Source organism: Phyllostomus discolor, chromosome 3, assembly GCF_004126475.2.
Source record: "Phyllostomus discolor isolate MPI-MPIP mPhyDis1 chromosome 3, mPhyDis1.pri.v3, whole genome shotgun sequence".
Taxonomy (NCBI): Eukaryota; Metazoa; Chordata; class Mammalia; order Chiroptera; family Phyllostomidae; genus Phyllostomus; species Phyllostomus discolor.
Genome location: NC_040905.2, coordinates 161,172,323 through 161,187,697, shown reverse-complemented (window position 1 = coordinate 161,187,697; position 15,375 = coordinate 161,172,323). Strand labels below are relative to the sequence as shown.

Here is a 15,375-nt window from a genome sequence, read left to right as displayed (position 1 = left end):
ATAAAAATATTCTAGAATTTGCCCTGGCTGGTGTGGCTCAGCAGATTGAGTGCTGGCTTGCAAACTGAAAGGTCACTGGTTTGATTCCCAGTCAGGTCATGTGTCTGGGCTGTGGGTGGGCCAGGTCCCCAGTTGGAGGTGTGTGAGAGGAAACCAACTGATGTTTCTCACCCTTTCTCCCTCCTTCCCCCTCTCTCTAGAAATAAAGTCTTTAAAAAATAGAAACAAAAAGTAATCGATCTACCTTAGTCCTGAAGATATCTTATATAATGGGAAAACACTGGAGACCTTTGTACTGATACCAAGAACAAGGCGAGAATGCTGCCATCTCAACAACTGTTGTACACTACGCTAGACGTATTAGCCATTTACACAAATCAGAGGCACAAGAACTGGTAAAGGAGAAATAAAACTACACTTGCAGATGATGTGCAGTAGTCAAAAGTTATACCTGAGTTCTGCTTTTGTGTAGCTGTCAGGCTCCTAATGGTTTCTGTTTTTTAAACAGTGGTTAACAAAGAACCCACCACAGAGACATCTGCCAAAGCCTAAAATATTTACTATCTGACCTTTTAAAGTTTGGCAATTCCTGGTATATCTGGAGAACCCAAGGATATCGTGAGTAACTTAAAAAATAAAAGACTCAGCCCTGAATCTTTTCTGGTGTGGTTCAGTGGACTGAGCACCAACCTATGAACCAAAAGGTCGCTGGTTTGATTCCCAGTCAGGGCACAAGCCTGGGTTGCAGGCCAGGTCTCTAGATGGGGGTGTGTGAGAGGCAACTGATCAATGTACTCACGTTGATGTTTCTCTCCCTCTTTCACCCTTCCTTCTCCTCTCTCTAAAACTAAATAAATAAAACCTAAATAAATAAATAAACAAACAAAAGATTCAGCCAGCCCTGGCCAGGTAATTCAGTTGGTTAGAGTGTAGTCCCAACACGTCAAGGCTGCAGGTCCGATCCCTAGCCAGGGCACATATAGGAATCAACCAATGAATGCATAAATAGGTGGAACAAGAAGATGATGTTTCTCTCTCTCAAATAAATTAAACAATACTAAAAGATTCAGTAAGTTAACAAAATATAAAACTGACATATGCAAGTCGTTTGTCTTCATACATACAAATTATTAATATAACAGTTAAAAGACATACTGGTGAAGGAAACCCCAATTATAATAGCAACAAAACCTAGATGAGAAAAATTTTAAAACACTCCTGAAAGACACAAGAATAGGTTTCAACAAATAAATGGACAGTCTAAGTTCATGTGTTGGGAGACTCAACAATATAATGTCAGTTCTCCTTAATTTATAAATTTATTGTATCCCCCAAATACCAATTAGCAGTAAGTTTAATATTAGACTTAATACTAAAGTTCATATGGAAAAAACAAACATACATGCAGAAATAGCAAGGAAAACATTGAGAAGAAAAAACTACAAAGGATCTTTACCGACCCAATCATTAATCTATAAAGCTTCTATAAATTACAGTGAGGTAGCTGGTGTACAAATAGACATACACCTATAGAGTCAATGATATTTTTCTGATTTCTTGACATTTGTGGTCATAAAACACAGGGCAGTAGATGTGCACCTTGCCTGCCAGGAACCTGAATTTTACTGGAATTCTCCAAACTGTGCATAGGGGATAGAGAAAGGTTTGGATTTTTTTGTGTGTGTGCTTCCTTTTTATAGATAGATGATTAAATAAAATTAGAAATATTTACTGTGTGAACAAGAAAATCAGTAAGTGCAAATTAAATTTATTTCTAATTACATTTTAGCACCCTAGAGAACAAAAGTATTCACCTTCAGAAGTGTCAGCTAAGGTATTTAATTCCCGTAAGTACTTTATTCCATTGGTTAAGTACCAAAAAGAACCCTGATCCCTAATGGATCATAGGCCTAAACATAAAAACTAAAGCTATAAAGTTTCTAAAATAAAGCATAATAGAATCTATCTTTGTGACCTCTAGGTAGGCAAGATTTTTCAGCAAGGACATATAAAGCATTAATCTTGAAAGAAAAACCTGATAAACTGAACTTCAAAAAAACTTAAAACATCTGCAAATGAGGTGCGCCCTCCTTGGAGCAGACTCACTCCCATGCCCTTTACAAGTGAATTTTTTTCTCCTCAACTCTAAGGGTCCCCATGAGACTTGCAACCAGGGGAGCAATGGGCAAATGGCAGCTCATCCCAGGCTCACCCCCTGAACCTGTCTCCAAAGGCCCCTTTTCCCAGATTTCCTAGTGAGCTGACAGCAGCCCCACCAAGGCGCTCTCCTGTCGTTGCTTCTATCCTAGGCCCTTCCTTGTTTCACTGTCCTGGGATTTAATAAATGTACTCTCAAAATTAAAAATAAAGGAAAACTTCTGAAAATCAGAAAAAATCATTAAATGGGTAAGAAAACCTTGATAACACATATACCTGATACAAAGGATTTTCATCTGGTACATGTAAGTTCCTACAAGTCAATAAGCCCAATTTTTTAAAAGGGGAAAAAAAAACATGAATGAAGCAAGATATATGAATAGCCAATAAGCACTTGGAAAAACATTTCATGCCATTATTACAGAAATACAAGAGGTACTGTTAAATATCCACTAGAAATGATAAAATGAAAAATACAAATAGCAAATATTTGTGAGAACTTTTTTCATATACACAGGGGGACCCAAAAAACTTTGTTTATTAAAAATTTTGTATGTATTCTTACATGTGTAAATTTTAGTCACCTTCAAAAGTACTCTCCATGTAATGCAATACTCCTATCAAGACTTTTCTCCACTGCTCAAAACAGTTTTTTAACTCGATGTTGATGCCTTTTAGTGCTTCTGCCATTTTTTGTTATGCCTCTTCCATATCGGCAAAATGTTTCCCTTTGAAGATGTTTTTTATCCAAGGAAACAAAAAAAAAGTCACTTGGGGCAAGATTGGGTGAAATAGGGAGGGTGGGGTATGGGGGTCATGCCACTTTTGGTCAAAACCTGCTAACCACTCAGTGTGGTGTGGGCAGGTGTGCTCGTAAGTCACCCATCATGAAACGGGCAAACACACTAAAAGAATCTTCAAAACAAATTCACTGAAGCCAAACAGTCTCTCACAACAACGCCAGCTGGTGCACTGATACAGACAGGTTCCTAGAACACTCACTTAACAGGGAAGACTGCACTACAAGGGGCCTGCCCTCCAGAAGATAATTCCAGGGGTTTTTTGGGGTCCCCTTGTACTATTGGTGGGAGGGAAAAAAATAGAACAATTTGAAAATTAAATGTAAGTCTACCCTCTGAACCCAACAATTCCACTCCTGGATATTTATCCAAGAGAAGTGGAAAACATATATTCCCAAAAAGCCATGTACAAGCATAACAGCTCCATTCACATCGGCCCCCAAACAGAGACAGCCCAGGAGCCCACCAACAGGAGAATGATAAACTATGGTGTAGTCTTACACTGAATACTACTCAGCAATAAAAAGGAACAAACTACTGATACTCAGAAACGACATAGCTCCATCTCAGAAACATTACGCTGAATGACCTAGACCAGACCCAGGATGTTACACACTGGGTGATTCCATTTCTACAAAGTTTAAAAATGGGCAAGATGAATCTGTGATGTGGAAATGAGAAGAGTGGTTGCTGCTCAGCGTCAGGGAGACTGAACGGAAATGTGTGTAAGGGAAATTTCTGGAGTGATGGGAATACTTTAAGTCCTGATGGGTACATGTATTCGTCAAAACTAATGGAACTGTATCAGATCTGTACATTTCACTATATATAAATGAGGCCTTGAACATATCTTCTTTTTTTTTTTTTAACTCAGTAGGGAAAGTACAGAGTGAACAGTAGCAGAACCTTTAAAAACTGAACTTCCTGTATTAGGGACTTCAGAGAAAAAGAATCAATAGGATATATCCACAGAAAATAGAGATTTATTTTAAGGAATTGGCTCATTCAACTGTGAACGTTGCAAATCCAAAATCCTCAAGGTAGCTGGCAGGCAGGAGACCCAGGGAAGAGTTGCAGCTTGAATGCCAAGACCGTGTGAGGAGGTCAGTTAGTATTAAGGCCTTCAACTGACTGGATAAAGCCTACCACATCATGGAGAACAATCTGTTTGACTCACATCTGCTTAGTTAAATGTTAATCCCATCCAAAAACTACCTTCACACAAAGACCTAGGGTATTTGACCAAATATCCCAGTATCATCGCCTAATCAAACTGATACACAGAACTAAACCATCGCACTTCACAAACAAAAAGTCATTATAAAGGGAGAGACACCATCCTGGTTTATAGGAGATTGTTCTGCGTGGCATGGGCCCAGCTCCCACTCGGAGATGCACAAGATCCATACCCACGGACAGGTTCTCCCATAGGCAATCAGGCCTACATTGTACCTAGGCTGCTTTGAGACTTGCTTTTGCTAAAACTCCCTCACCCTGAATTGAGGCAGCAAACGTTTACTGCATATCGTTAAAGTAACTTCCTAAAAGCTATGCTAAACCTTCCAAGGATGAGTGTAACCAGTTCAACCACTTTTCCCTCTGCATTTGCAAATATCCTTTTGTGATGTGATTAGCGGCATCCTCTCCTTTGTCTTCTGTAAAAGGTAACCACCTACAGTGAACCTGTGCATAGTAATGAGGACCATCATGTAATGTGCCCAGAAAAGCAATGAAAGCTTGTCAAGGCAAGGGTCAAGGTGCTCCTCTTGAGAGAGTGGCTAGGCCACTCTGAGGCACTCTCCCCTTGAGAAAGTGGCCACATCATCCCTTTTCCTCCACAGGACTTGGTAGTCAGTGTGAATTTGTCTCGTATCTCATCCATAATGTCACATCACTGGTTTGCTTATTTAAAAAAAAATTACCCAGCAGACAAGCAAACTCTTACATTTTCTGATGACAAAATTTCCTACATCTTGATGGTTGTCTCTGTGCTAAGTGAGAAATGACCACATAGGCTACTTTAAAAAGAATAAAATTGCCAAATTCAACAATTTAATACCTTTCTTGAGCACCCATTATGTGCCAGTGATTATTCTGGGGATCAAAAACAGAGAGATAAACACAAACCCATCTATGTCTGCCTCCCTTGAAATCTAACAGAAAATACAGACGTGAATTAAATAATCATGATACAAGGTGATCAGTAGTACAACTAAGCTATGTACAAAGAGAAGAAAAAAGTAGAAGGCTGGCAGTTGTTCAGTTTTTTGGAGACGCTGGGAAAAGAGGTTCAGAATAGTTTTTAGATTTTGCCAGGAAGAGAAGGGTAGCATTTGGGTGGGAGGTAGCAGCAAGAAAATACACTTTCACCAGAAGTGAGAGTGGACAACTGGGGACAAATGACCAGCTGAACGTAGCTACAGAGTGCATCGAGGGAAAAAGGTTTAAAATGTATACATAGGCGAAAGTGCCAAAGACCAAACATACCCTGACAAAGAATTTGGGCTTATTCTGCAGGCAACAGGAAATCAGTAAAAGTTCTCTAAGTAGGGAATTGACATGATCAAGTCTATTTTTGAAAGATAATATTAGAGAGATGACTTAAAGGTCCAAACACCAGTTGAAAAGCTCTAAGAGCTAGCTACTAGCTTTAAACATAAATGTAACAAGAAAGGTAAACAAAATCATGCTGTCTGATGCCAGAGCAAATGCTGCTATGGATCTATAATGAACCAGCAACTGACACTGAAAGTTTTCAGTTAGGCTCCTTAAAAATCATATTCGGCCTCAATTTCTTTTAGAAATATTACAATCTCCTATCATATTGTTGGTCACTACAATAAATCTGAAATGGAAAAACTGACATGCACTTATTAAAAGTTTAATAAGTGAAAGATGGGAAAGAAAACTGTCCTATGACTTAACCATTGCTTCAAAGGTCAACTTCACAGAATCCCTGGGTGGGAAGACATGGGAACAGGAATACTGTGTTACAAAGTCTCCACACTAAAAATAAATTAAACAAATGAATAATCTGCACTGCCCATGAAGAGGTAGAGTGTTATCTGAAAGTGGACTATTGCAAGCTCTAGGACAGCCACTAAAAATAATTTTAACAAGTATTAATTGATATGCTAAGATATCATATAAATTATATCAAATAGTGTATAATTGATATGTACCTAACAACAGATAGGTGAGCCCAAAAGTGATAAAAATAAAGGAGAAATAGGCAAATTCACTGTCACAGCTGACCTCAACCACCCTCTACTAATAACTGACAAACCCAGCAGGCCAAAGATCCGTGAGGAGGTAGCCGAAGTAAACAACACTACCACAAACTGGATCTATCGACGTGCACAGAATCTTCCCTTCTCTCTAAAAATAAATAAATAAAATCCTTGAAAAAAACTGAATCAATAATTAATGACCTTCCAAAACAGGGGAAAAAACCCACCCCTGCATGGGTTCACTGGTGAATTCTACCAAACATTTAAAGAAGAAATTATACCAATTCTCTGCAATATCCTCAGAAGACAGGAGCAGAGAAAATACTTCCTATCTAATTCTATGAGGCCAGCACTGCCCTAATACCAAACCACACGATGATGTTACAAGAAAACTTATAGACGAGTATCTCATGAATATAGATGCAAAAATTCTCAACATGTGAGCAAATTAAATCCAACATTGCATAAAAAATTATAAGCTACAACCAAGTGGGATTTATTCATTATGCAAAATTAGTAGTTCAACATGGAAAACTTATGTAATCCATCACATCAACAGACTGAAGAAAAATCATATGATCATATTAATCGATACAAAAGCATTTGACAAAACCCAACATGCATTTCCATAAATACTCTCAGCAAACTTAAAATAGATGGGGACTCCCTCACCCTGATAAAAAACATCTATAGAAAATCTACAGCTAACTTCATATTCAGCAAGAAACTAAAAGCTTTCTTACTGAATCAGGAATAAGACACAGATGTCCCTTCTTACGACGCCTTTCTGAAATCACACTGGAAGTCCTGGTTAATGCAGTAAGACAAGAAAATGAAATAAAGTGTATAAAGACTATGAAGGGAAATATAAACTTTGTTTGCAGATAACTTGATCATGTATGTAGGAAATTCAAAAAAATCAACAAAAAACTAGAACTAGCCCTGGCTGGTATAGCTCAGTGGGCTGAGTGCCAACCTGTGAACCAAAAGGTAGCTGGTTCGATTCCCAGTCAGGGCACATGCCTGGGTTGTGGGTCGGGTCCCCAGTGGGAGCCACCTGAGAAGCAACCACCCACTGCTATTTCTCTCCCTCTGTTTCTCCCTCACTTCCCATCTCTCTAAAAATAAATAAATAAAATCTTTCAAATAAAAAACTGGAACTAATAAATATGACAGCAGGGTTGTCAGGTATAAGGTTAATACACAAAAGTCAGTTCCTTTTTTATGTACCCTCAGCGAACAACACTATTTGCATTAGTACCCCCCCAAAATGAAATAGTTAGGTGTAAATCTACTTAGGAAAACTACAAAACTCTGATAAAGGAAACCAAACAAGACATAAATAGACATCCTGTGTCATGGAGAGGAAGAGTCAAATTGTAAAGATGTTGTTTTCCCCAACTTTATGGAGTCAGTGCAATTCCAGTCAAAATTCCAGAAGTTATTTTGTGGATATCAACAAACTGGTACATGGAGAGACGAGACAATGTACTGAAGAAAAATAAAGTTATGGGGGACAGATTCTACCGACCTTCCACAGCTATAGTAATCAAAGCAATGCAGTAAAGGCAAGAGGAGAGAGAAACAGATGAGAGAACAGAATACAGAGCCCAGATACAGACCCACACAAATATAATCAGCTGAGGCATCACAAAAAGAAAACCAGGTAATTCAATAGTAACAGGATCATCTCCAACAAATAGTGCTAGAACAACTGGAAATCCACATGCAAAAGAAATGAATCTAGACACAGACCTTACACCTTTCACAAAAGGTAACTCAAAATGTAGGCCTAAATGTAAAACACAAAAGTAAAAAACTTGTAGAAGATAATACTGGACAAAGTTTTGAGACATTATGTTTGGCAGTGATTTTTAGATATAACACCAAAAGCATGACCGATGAAATAAAAACTGACTTAAGTTCGACTTCATTGAATTTAAAAGTTATGTTCTGTGAAAAACACTATTAAAAGAATGAAAGGACGGACAAGCCAGACTGAGAGAAGACACTTGCAAATCACTTAGCTATCTGATAAAGGACTTATATCCATATATACAAAGAATTATTAAATTTCAACAATAAGAAAACAAACCACCCAACTAATAAATAGACAAAAGATCAGGACATCTCACCAAAGAAGACATACAGAAGGCATATGTAAAGTTGCTAACTATTGTGTGCCATTACAGAATTGCAGATTAAAAAAATGAGATAGCACTACCCGTCTCCCAGAATGGCTAAACTCTGAAACACTAAAAGAACCAAAAGCTGTTGAGGAGGTAGAGCAACAAGAACTCCCACTCACTGCTGGTAGGAAAGGAAGATGGTGCAGCCACTCTGGAAGGCAGTTTGGCAGTTTCTTACAAAGGTAAATAGAGGCTTACCATACCATCCAGCAATTGTGCTCCTAGATATTTAACCAAATAAGTTGAAAAACCTACATCTACACAAAAACCTGCACACAAATATATTTATAGCAGCTTAATTCATAACTGTCAAAAACTGGAAGCAACCACGTTCTTCAGTAGGTGAATGCATAAACTGTGGTACATTCATAATATTATTCAGCAATAAAAAAAAAAAAGAGCTGTCAAGCCTCTAAAAGACATGAAGGTACCTTAAATGCACATTGCTAAATGAAAGAAGCCGATCTGAAGAGGCTTCACTCAATGATTCAAGCTGTGTGATATTCTGAAAAAGGCAAAACAACGAAGGCATTAAAACGATCAGGGGCTGCCAGGGGCAGTGGGAGGACAGAGGGGTGAGTAAGCGGAGGACGGGGGTGATGAGGGCAGTGAACCTGCTCTGTGTGATACTGTAACGGTGGGCACCTTTGTCAAAACCCACAGAACTGTACGACATAGAGAGTAAACTGGACCTTAGTGTAAACCGAGGACATTAGTTAATAATAATGTGTCCCTACTGGCTCAGCATTTATAAGAAATGTATCACACTGACACAAGATGTTAATACTAGGGAAAGCTGTGAGAGTGGGAGAGAGGGGAACTCTACTTTCTGCTCGATTTTTCTGTAAACCTAAAACTGCTCTAAATATAAAGTCTGTTGAATTTCCTTTAAGAAATCATAATCAGCTGCACTTGCTTTTGGAAACACTCAGCTGCTGGCCACTATTGTAAATTTGAGGAAAAAACATACATGCTTATTAAAAATTTTAAGAACTAAAGACAAGAAGCAACAACAGTCCTATGACTCACCTGAGGCTTCAAAGGTCAGCTTTACAGAATCCCAGTGGGTCTGTTCTTTGGATACAAGTCTGAAATGAACAGGTTCTCCTGGAGAAACTTCTGAGGCAGGAAGATACCAGTTTTTCCTATTTGAAAAGGAATTCAATGCATCAATAATATTTAGGATGCTTGTGTTCAGAATATATGAAACCCATTTGGGGGCATGGAAATAAACTCTGACAGATATAATAAATTATTCTAATTCCTCTGAAGCCCAGGTTATTGCAGGATAAAACCTTCCCAAAGAATAAAGGACCCTAGGTGAACCTGACTCTACTACCAATCTATCTCTTCTCATCTAATCTTTATCAAATGATAAAAATTTCCCAGAAATGAAGCAATTTGAACTTGATGCTTAACTGCTACCTATTTGATTATTTAAGAGGGCCACCCTTTCTAACTACTGAGATTTCTAAAGGAAAAACTTTCTAAATTTGAATAAATGAAACCTATACTTCTAAGTGGTTCATCCCACTAAAGAAATAGAACTTTTGCAGTGATAGGAAAAAACAGTATGAATGGCACTTGACCTGTGTTAACCAGTTTAAATAGCGAAGTGCTGCCACAGTGACAGGACCTGAGAACAAACTAACCCCCAATTGAAGCAGAAAAGGAGTGAACCGACCTGATCAGAAAGTGCACTGGCAGGTACCACGGGAAGCCACAGAGGGGTGCGTTCTCCTCACAGTGAGCTCTGACGGTGTCATTGATCTCCGGAATGTGAGGTGTTATGTGAGACATTCCAGTGTAATCAAATCCATTGATCCATATTCCAGAGTCCCGTTTAACTACTTTTCCATCCAAGTCATGAAATGTTCTTGTCACATGCTAAAAGGACAAGACTAATGAGAAAACTACTGTTTCAATTCCTTCACCTACACCCCCATCCCAGACTAACAAAAATGAATAAGCCTGACAATACCGAGAAATGAGGTGGCTGTGGAGCAACAGGAAGCCTCGCACACTGCTGGCAGGGGTGCGTGCTGGCACAAGCACTTTAGGAGGCTGTTTAGCATTACCTAATGAAGTTAGCATGTATATACCCTTCAAGCCAGCAATCCCACTCCAGAGTATGTACCTTAGAAAAACTTTTGCAAGCTACAAGAGTGCTGATTCCGTCTTAGCAAAAACTGGAAACGACCCAAATGTCCATTAACAGGAGAGTGGGCAGACCAATTGGACCATCATCCTACAACAGAAGTCTACTCAGCAACGAACAATAATGTAGTACAGTGGCACAAATCAACATGCAAGACTCTCACACTGTTGGGCAAAAGGATATTTATGGTGTGGCTTTACCTAAAAGAAGTTCAAAAAGAGGCAAACTACAGATTGTTGTTTAGCAATTTATACATATGGGTAGAGTAAAGAAAAGTAAGGCAATGATTAACTCCAAACTTCAAGATAGTGGGTGATTACTTCTTTGGGGGATGAGGAGAGGGAGAGGTACAGAAAGAGCTGGATCAGGAAGGGGCACTTGGATTTTCTTACATACTGCTAATATTCTCTTAAACTCAATGATAGACTGTTTTATTTATTTGTTTTATTATTTCTTACAAATATATTTTGTTTTATTATTTAAAAAATATACTTATATATTTAAATTTCATTAAAAAAATCTTAAGAGCCACGAACGCTGAACTCCTTTTAGAAGAGGACTTAAAGCAAGTAGTATATACACAGACACACATATTCCCCTTTCAGTGTGTTACATATGAAGAGAAAAACAGGAATCACAGCTCACCACTAAATGACAGACTTGTGCCTACCAGACGAAAGGGCACCATGTTCCATCTGGAATGGCCTTATTAACAACAGAAACCAGTCTGAAGAATATCAAAGAGGAAAAGAAAAAGGACTGCACAGGGCAGGGGTAAACTATAGCCCACAGGCCAAATGGCCCACTACCAGTTGTATAAATAAAGCTTTATAGGAACGTGGCCATACTGATGTGCTTAGGTATTGTCTATGGCTGCTTTCACTGTGTAAAAACAGCAGCTGTGACAGAGATCATATGGCTGGAAGATCTCAAAATATTTATTACCTGGCCCTTTACAGGAAAAGTTCACCAACTTCTGGCACTGAGGAAGAAGCAAACCCCACAACCCATAAGAACAGGAGTTTTTTGTATGTTTGGTTTTGTTTTTTTAAAGATTTTATTTAGTTATTTTTAGACAGAGGCGAAGGGAAGGAGAGAGAGGGAAACATCAATGTGTGGTTTGCTTTTCACATGCCCCCCACCAGGAACCTGGCCCACAACTCAGGTATGTGCCCTGGCTGGGAATCGAACTGGCGACCCTTTAGTTCATAGGCCAGCACTCAATCCACTGAACCACACAAGCTAGGGCAGAACAGGAGTTTTTAAAAATAAAAAGTTGGCTTTTCCTAAACACTATTGATGGAATCAACTATAAAAATTAGGAAGACACTATGTTGTACACCTGAAACTAATAAAATATTGTATGTTAACATAATTTAAATTTTTTTAAATTAGCAAGTCATGGAAAACATTAAATCTCCTGAAAAATAGCTGTTCTTTGCCAAAGGTTTTGCAAAATATAAAATATCACATAAAATGTATCACTGTGGGCCCTGGCCAGGTGGCTCAGTTGGTTGGGCATCGTTCTATATACCAGAAGGTTGAGGGTTCTATCCTTTGGGTGGGTATGGGAGGCAACCAATTGATACTTTTCTCTCATATTAATGTTTCTCTCTCTCTCTTTCTATTTCTCTCTCCCTCTTCCCCCTTTCCTTTCCCCATCCTCACTCTTTAAAATCACAAACATATCATCATGTGGAAATTTTTTTTAATGTATCACTGTGTCTTCCAGGAATACAAAAAAGGAATAGTAGGCCCTTTTCAAAATGTGCTCTCTGATATTTAAGTTCAAAATTATTATTTATTCAAGCCCTTTAATAATTATCTAGGTTGTGACCCTTGGCTTTTCTGTTGAGCCACTCCACAACCTCTAACAGAGAAGATGGTTGGGAATAAAGCAACTTAGTCTTTTTTCCTGTTTTATAGTACAAGCTCTAAAAAAAGTCTGCAGAAAAAAACTTGAAATCTAAGAAAGTTCTAAATCTCATTTTATTAAATCCTATCTAGATTATTTTCATTGTCACATATTACTTTAAGCATTACCTAAGATCAATTTTACTAGTATTTTAAAATATCTATTTCATTTTGCCAGTTGATAGTTCAGACTTTTATTGGCCTGCAGACATTTTTAAAATCTGCACTTCTAAAAGCTCATTACTCCATGATATGTATTTGCTCAGTCTTCACAGTAGGTGCATTTTTACAATTTGAACACTAATGAAAACAACAAGTTGGTATTTCCAATTTGATCTCTTGGAGAAGTATGTCCAGATAATAAGAATGCTTCGACGGTCACTCCTTTCCTCATTGTCAAATGCAAAACGGTCAAGTACAACTAAACAGGCCAAAATAGACATGTCAGCTGGTTTTCCTGTTGACCAGTGAAGCTCAAAGCACACAAAGCTTTCCTCTCCAGAATTTCAAATAGCTCAGGAGAACTGCTCTTACCTGAAGAAACACTCTCTTTGGTTTTGGACTGGCAGGATTGGAGCTGTATGGGAAAAAAGTTCCACTGCACACAAGGAAGAATGTAATTGTACATATCAACGTTAAAGTTAGCATGGTTTTTTTCGTGCTTTTGGCAAGGTAGATGAAGTTAATCTAAAACACAAAACACAAAAAATAGAAACATTACCATTGGCAGAAGGGTGACTTTAATTGACTTTATTTTCTAACAGGTATTAAGAGGATGAAGAAAATTAGCAAGTGTCAACAGCCAGTAAACACAGTACTAATTATAAGAGATTTCCATCACAAGTTGGAACCTAGATAAATGAGAAATGCCCACATCTGCCATGATGGTGTCTTTTTGACAGGTGGCCAAACAGCAATAGGGAAAAAAGAAACTGAAACAGTGTCTCTGCTCAGTTGGCAAAGAAACTAGAGGATGTAGATCCATCACCAAACCATGACCTTCTTTCCTATTCTGCCAATGAGCTGTTAACACTGCACAGCAGACTATTTAACTCCCAAAATCATGACATCAGGCTTCTATTAAAGAAACAGAGGTAAGCTTTTAAGCATAAGATGGCCTGTTTCAATAAAACTCAAATTTCACTTGTGTTTTTTTTATACTGTGCCAAGATTTTGGATTCATCTAATCTAGCATTTAGATGTACTTTCAAGACTTTGCCTGAGTTCCTGCATATGAAGAAAAATGGCAATACAAAGTAGTACTGTCCCTCCCGTTCCATGCTGAGTTCACCAAAGCCAACACAATTAAAACAACAAATCTGAACTTGGGCAGGAAAAGTGTCTCAGTCTCAAGGCAGGCAACCAGAAAATCCTAAATATGTTTATTAATTATAATGAAATCACTAAATTAAAAATTGTAGGGGGCATACATGGGTAAAAATCCTTCAGGGGTTCTGAAGGAGCCACTTTGACAAACCATGAAATCACTGACTTAAAAACCCCATTCTACATTTTCTTACCATATCAAACCCACAAACTATATAGCTACTCACCATTTCTTTTACCTAAGAATTTCTCATTATATTACCCTAGATGCTGTAGCTCAGTGGACTGAGTGCTGGCCTGCAAATCAAAGGGTTGCTGGTTTGATTCCCAGACACATGCCTGGGTTTCGGGCCAGGTCCCCAGTTTGGGGCATGAGAAAGGCAACCAATCAATGTTTCTCTTGCACATCGATGTTTCTCCACCTCTCTTTCTCCCTCCCTTCCCCTCACTAAAAAAATAAATGAAATCTTTAAAAAAATTTCTCATTATAAGCAACAGTGTCATACATACCCTCACAAAAAGATTTTATTATGTGGTGTTAGGTGTATTTGTTGATTTCTTTTTGCTGCCTTCAAGGATTGAAAACAAACTCAAGTGGGATTCATTGTACAGTCATGTCCCACTTAACAGTGGGGTTACATTCTAAGAGATGTGTCATTAGGCGATTCCATCATGGTGCAAACTAGTCACATATTTATACAAAAAATAAATTAGAAAATTTTTAAAAAATGTTTTCTTACAAAATAAGAGGAGAGAATCATCGTACAACCGGCCAAAATGGAAGCCAGCACAACATCAGGTGGGATTTCCGAACCGCTCCTCCCAAGGATAGGGGTAAACATCTCAAATACTGCCCAGATGAGGTACAATGAATAAAGGTAAGGGATAAACATCCCCAGAAGATAAAAGGCAATAAATTTTCCTCGGGCACCTAGGAAAAAGAGAAAGAAAACACAAATCTCTAAAATTTTACAATGAGATACAGATTTTTATAGTACTGGCATACCTTGGCACCTAACAAATTAGGTTAGATGTGACTCTTGCCCTTTTGGTACATGTTATCTTGTGAGATAGAACATTCAGAGGGGCTAAAGTACAAAGAATAACCAAACAAAGTATATAAGTAATATATTAGCATGTGTTCATAAACATGAAAATGAGATAGGGTATATATACTGTATAAGAGAAAAATCTGCATAATCTGAAAAAATTTAAAAAAAACAATTTAGACAGCCTTCCTTAGAAAGATTTTTAAAAAATAGCCCCTGGAAGTCTTATCTTATGTATTTTAAGGTATTTTCCCATATGTATCAAAACCGAAAATACCCTACCATGCTGCTTGAAGTCCTTGTCCACACAAAGTTTTGTGAGCAATGGAAACGCCACCCAGACAGCACTAATAAATGCTGAGCAAAGTCCTTGATAAGTGAGAGCTATAAGAGAACCACAGTGTACAAACAGTGCAATGTCAAAAAACAATTCTCCCAGATACTGGTCACTGGCATTCTGAAATAAAGAAAAAATACAAAAGTGGTCTCATTCATGGGCCATTAATAAAGATATTCTGTTGTAATATAATTTTTATTGCTCTAAGGAGTTAC

General features: G+C 38.0%; 1 protein-coding gene across 2 annotated transcripts in view; it reads right to left on the bottom strand.

The window, feature by feature from the left end:
• The window catches only part of ERMP1 (endoplasmic reticulum metallopeptidase 1), a 64,246-nt gene that overhangs the window by 7,087 nt on the left and 41,784 nt on the right, over positions 1-15,375 (bottom strand). For both annotated transcript variants that reach the window (XM_028513828.2, XM_036021662.1), the window contains exons 9-13: positions 15,106-15,280; positions 14,515-14,705; positions 12,983-13,135; positions 10,061-10,263; positions 9,406-9,521 (exon numbers count right to left, since the gene is read on the bottom strand). In XM_028513828.2, the coding sequence (XP_028369629.1) occupies positions 9,406-9,521; positions 10,061-10,263; positions 12,983-13,135; positions 14,515-14,705; positions 15,106-15,280 (838 nt within the window). The remainder of the gene's footprint in view (positions 1-9,405; positions 9,522-10,060; positions 10,264-12,982; positions 13,136-14,514; positions 14,706-15,105; positions 15,281-15,375) is intronic.